Source organism: Alosa pseudoharengus, unplaced genomic scaffold (genome assembly GCF_046254945.1).
Source record: "Alosa pseudoharengus isolate Yale_2024_CS ecotype anadromous, Long Island Sound unplaced genomic scaffold, YU_APseudo_1.1 YU_APseudo_1.1_scf_4, whole genome shotgun sequence".
NCBI lineage: Eukaryota > Metazoa > Chordata > Actinopteri > Clupeiformes > Clupeidae > Alosa > Alosa pseudoharengus.
In genome coordinates, this window is record NW_027468774.1 from 20,642,404 (window position 1) to 20,646,284 (window position 3,881).

Sequence of the window (3,881 nt, forward strand, 5' to 3'; positions counted from 1 at the left end):
CTAGTCCAGGGGGAAGTCACACGGGTTCTGCTGATTCCGCTTGGCCCTCAGGTAGAGGGCAAGAAAGTCCTTAAACCGGGGGGCACAGCCAAGCCAGGCCTCGCCAAAGTGCTCAGCGCCAGTGAAGAGGAACAGGCCTTCCCCTGGCCTCACGTGGCATGCCAGCAAGGTGTGGATGTGCCCGCGCCAGTTGGGTACCCGGGCGCCCACCTCCCGTTCAAACACCCCACTTCGCTGACGATACATCCGGCTGCCCCGCACTTCCACCACGGACGTCTGTCGCTCGGCATCGTGGGATACGTTCCAGATTGAGCCACGGATGACTAGGGTGTGAAGAGAAGCCATAGATTAGATTGGATGTTATAGACCCTTTCAAGAGAGTTCCATTATCAGCATCATAGTTGGCCCCACAAGGCTTCCGTTTTAACATTCCATATGTTATCTCAATGCAGAGGAAGTAGATTGGGAACCAAATAGAACGTTCAAGCATTGTTTTTGTTTTTATTGTTGAAAGGGTCTATATAAAACATAACACAACACAATGGGGAACATTTAGATAACCCCCTAGTGGCTTTCAGACTGGAGACCTACTATTTGTAGAAAGTCCTTGAATTTGAAGGGTCAAATGTTGACTCCCCCCATCCTTAAACAATTTAGTTCAATTCAATCTTTCCTACAAATTCACAAGAGGGTCCATAGCTTGGAAAAAAATGAAAAGTAATCTTGTAATACAATAACAATTACTGCTCAGTCCTTTTACACTTTCATTACCCTGCTATTTTGTGTCATTACAGGCAGAAATAAAGGGCATGATCATGACGGCGATTTGGGAGGTGGGAGAGGCTTAAGGTCAGGCAGTGAATAGTCAGTTCAAAGGGCTCATTTCTTCTGGTTGGCTGCTGCTATCCATGTGCCTGCTTTGTGTGAGCCAGAGCCCTTACATCTGTCACAACCCATAACCCAGGCCGGCCAGCAGGACTCTGGGAACTGACCAGTGCTGTGGCCAGCTGGCAGACCTCTGGTAAATACATCAGGCTGTCTGTTTTCGTCTTTGACTTTCAAGTCTGTGGTAATAATAAAAAAGGATCAGTGTGCAAAAGAATATTCTCTAACTAAAATTGACTTTTGCTTCACCCTGTCTTTCATTAAAGAGTTGTGCAATGTTACTCTTCCTTTACCATTAGGATTAGGGGGAAGTTAGGTACATGGTACATGGAAGTCATGACAGTCTCATACCAAAATCACTGTTGCAGACGGCCAGCAGAAGTTCTGTGTTGTTGCATGGTTGGCAGGCAGCTGGGGAGAGAGAAAGAGAAAGAGAGAGAGAGAGAGAGAGAGAGAGAGAGAGATAGAGCAGATGAAGCTCTGTACAGCACTGAAATGTTGTACAACACTGAAATATTTCATATCTTTTCAAAACTCCATTGGGTTATTCAATTTGTCTGAAAGCACCCTGGAGATTATCACAAACAGTGAAATAGAACAGTATACAACGGATAGAAAACACAAGCATAAAATATATGTTCAGACTTTGTTATAAACTAAACCTTTGGTGCATAATATGCATCTGTTTAAGACCTGAGAAAGAATGAGAAAGAGTGAAAAAGTCAGGTCACATGGCAACTTTGATTCTTGTTGACCACCATAATTGTGCCATTGTGCTGCCTTAATTAGACAACTCCACCCAGACAGCTTACTGGTTGGTGAAGTCCTCTATTGGTATTCACAAAGGACCCCCCTACCCACCCAAAGCTAGACTTGTAGGTGGACATGTCTGTCTCTGGTTATTATAATTTCCAAACTGGCATCTTGGAATCGCCCAGCAAACAGATATAATGCCATGGTATTTCTGGAATGCACGGGATATTTGCCGTCTCTGTTAATCTAGGAGACTGACTGACCCATAGGCCACACTCATCAGCATCTTTCTTTATTCCTTTTGTTTGTCTGAAGGACGGACAAAACACTGAGGAGGTGGACTGGAATGCTGAGAAAACCAGAGGTGCATGTGTCGTAGCATAATCTAAACGCACTAGTGTAATGTGTTCAAAATAGCACTCTTAACATGCGAAGATAAGAGTTATTTACAATACAACAACAAATTATGCTAAATCAGGCACTGTTCAAGTTGTGAGGTCCCCACCAACCTTGCAGGGGCCTACGGAGCCTCCCGGCTGAACTCCATCTTCTGGGGAACTCGTAGTGGAAGCCCGCTATCCGACGGCTGATGTCTTCTTGTGGGTTAGCCTGAATGAAAAGAGCAGATTTCTGACGTCCACCTGCGCGAAAACAGTGCACACGTTCCAGCCGCTCGCCATCAGCCATCAACAGGTCCAACTCCCCAGTGCGCTCAATGAATAGGCTAGCTCCTCGAAAGCCACGGAAAGGTTTGATGCAGAGAGTGGTGCGCTGCGCCCTGGCGAGGATGGGTTCCAGGACCACCCGCAAGGCGCGGCTGGGGTATATCCATTCTACTGATCCCTCGGTGCAGTGCAAGCGGACCTGCTGCACCGCACGCAAATGATTGTCCTGCATTAGCCCACTAAAAAAAACAACATTAATATTAAGATCACAAATACCATACAACCATGACACCCCTACACATGGGTCTACAGTAGGCGTAGGCCTACTGCACTCATTACATATTCATCGGAGGCATTCATTCAAACGAACTGACCTAATGACGGATTTAAATGTATTTAACACAATCTTACAATTCGTTTTCAACTCCATAATCAATTCAGTCGGTGAGAGCCAGTTAAGTTGAATTGTCCCACGTACGCATGCCCCATTTTCGCTCATCAAAACAGCTTGGCAACATTTTGAAAAAGAAAAAAACATAGTCATACCTTCCGCTCCAATTGCACAAATCAGCTCTGCAAGTGGAAAGCAAACAAAGAGCTTGAAGAAAGTGTAAAAAAGAGTTTCTTGAAGACATGCTAAAAGGCTCGCCGACTACAGCACACCGCCAACGTGACTCTTCCGTCTGATGCTAACTGTCTGTGAAGCTATTGGTGGAATCTCAGGCAAGAACCCCCCCGAAGCTTGAATGAATAATGAGATCAGAAAACCCAGCCAGCTAATGACACAAAAATAAATTTAAAATAGATTAATCAAAAGACAAGTCATGAGTTGCTACAGAATATGGAGAAATTATATCCAGTTTATTCAAGAGAACAGTTAGTGGTCCAAAATACACGCTAATTAAAATAAATAAATAGCCTACATATTTTTCATCAGTTTGTCTTGGTCACATAACCGTTTTGACATAGGCTAGCCTACTGTGAATATTATGGCCTGTAGGTTAACAAGATTTAGGGCCTATTGCAAAATGAAACCGGCGTTATTGGCAGGAATTAGCCTAAACATGGCAAAAAGACAAACGTGTGGGCCTATCTAGGCTACTGTTTAAATCAGAAATTAAGAAATAAGTTAGGCCTACCCGATAAATATGTAGGCTATAATTTATATAGGCCTACATATACCCTATATATATATATATATATATATATATATATATATAAACATTGTTTCTTTATTTATTTATAATATATCCGATATGATATGATAGCCTAGGCCTATAGTCCTATGTATTGTAGACATTTAGAAATTTAGCCCATTTGCCCAAACGTTATAGCTAGATGTCTTTGGACACACGAATTCTTAGCGACCTCTAGAGGGATTGATACAACACTGTAGACCTGTGATAGTGAATTCATGGTCTATGCTGACTATTTCTTTCTTTTCTTTTTTCTTTTGCTAAAGAACACAGGCCTAAACGGAGTTATTTTGGTAAGATTTAGGCTATATGAGCATCATGAATGATTTCATGTAACTGATAATTTCTCCACATTAAGCAAGTTTTAGGCTATATAGGCCTA

General features: G+C 42.9%; 1 protein-coding gene across 1 annotated transcript; it reads right to left on the reverse strand.

The window, feature by feature from the left end:
* LOC143102832 (meteorin-like protein) lies at window positions 1-2,535 on the reverse strand. The gene is made up of 3 exons (XM_076266646.1): window positions 2,148-2,535; window positions 1,237-1,296; window positions 1-323 (listed from the first exon to the last, which is right to left on the reverse strand). The coding sequence occupies exons 1-3, from the start codon at window positions 2,533-2,535 to the stop codon at window positions 1-3; spliced, it is 771 nt and encodes a 256-aa protein (XP_076122761.1).
* Between the last annotated feature and the right edge of the window lie 1,346 nt (window positions 2,536-3,881).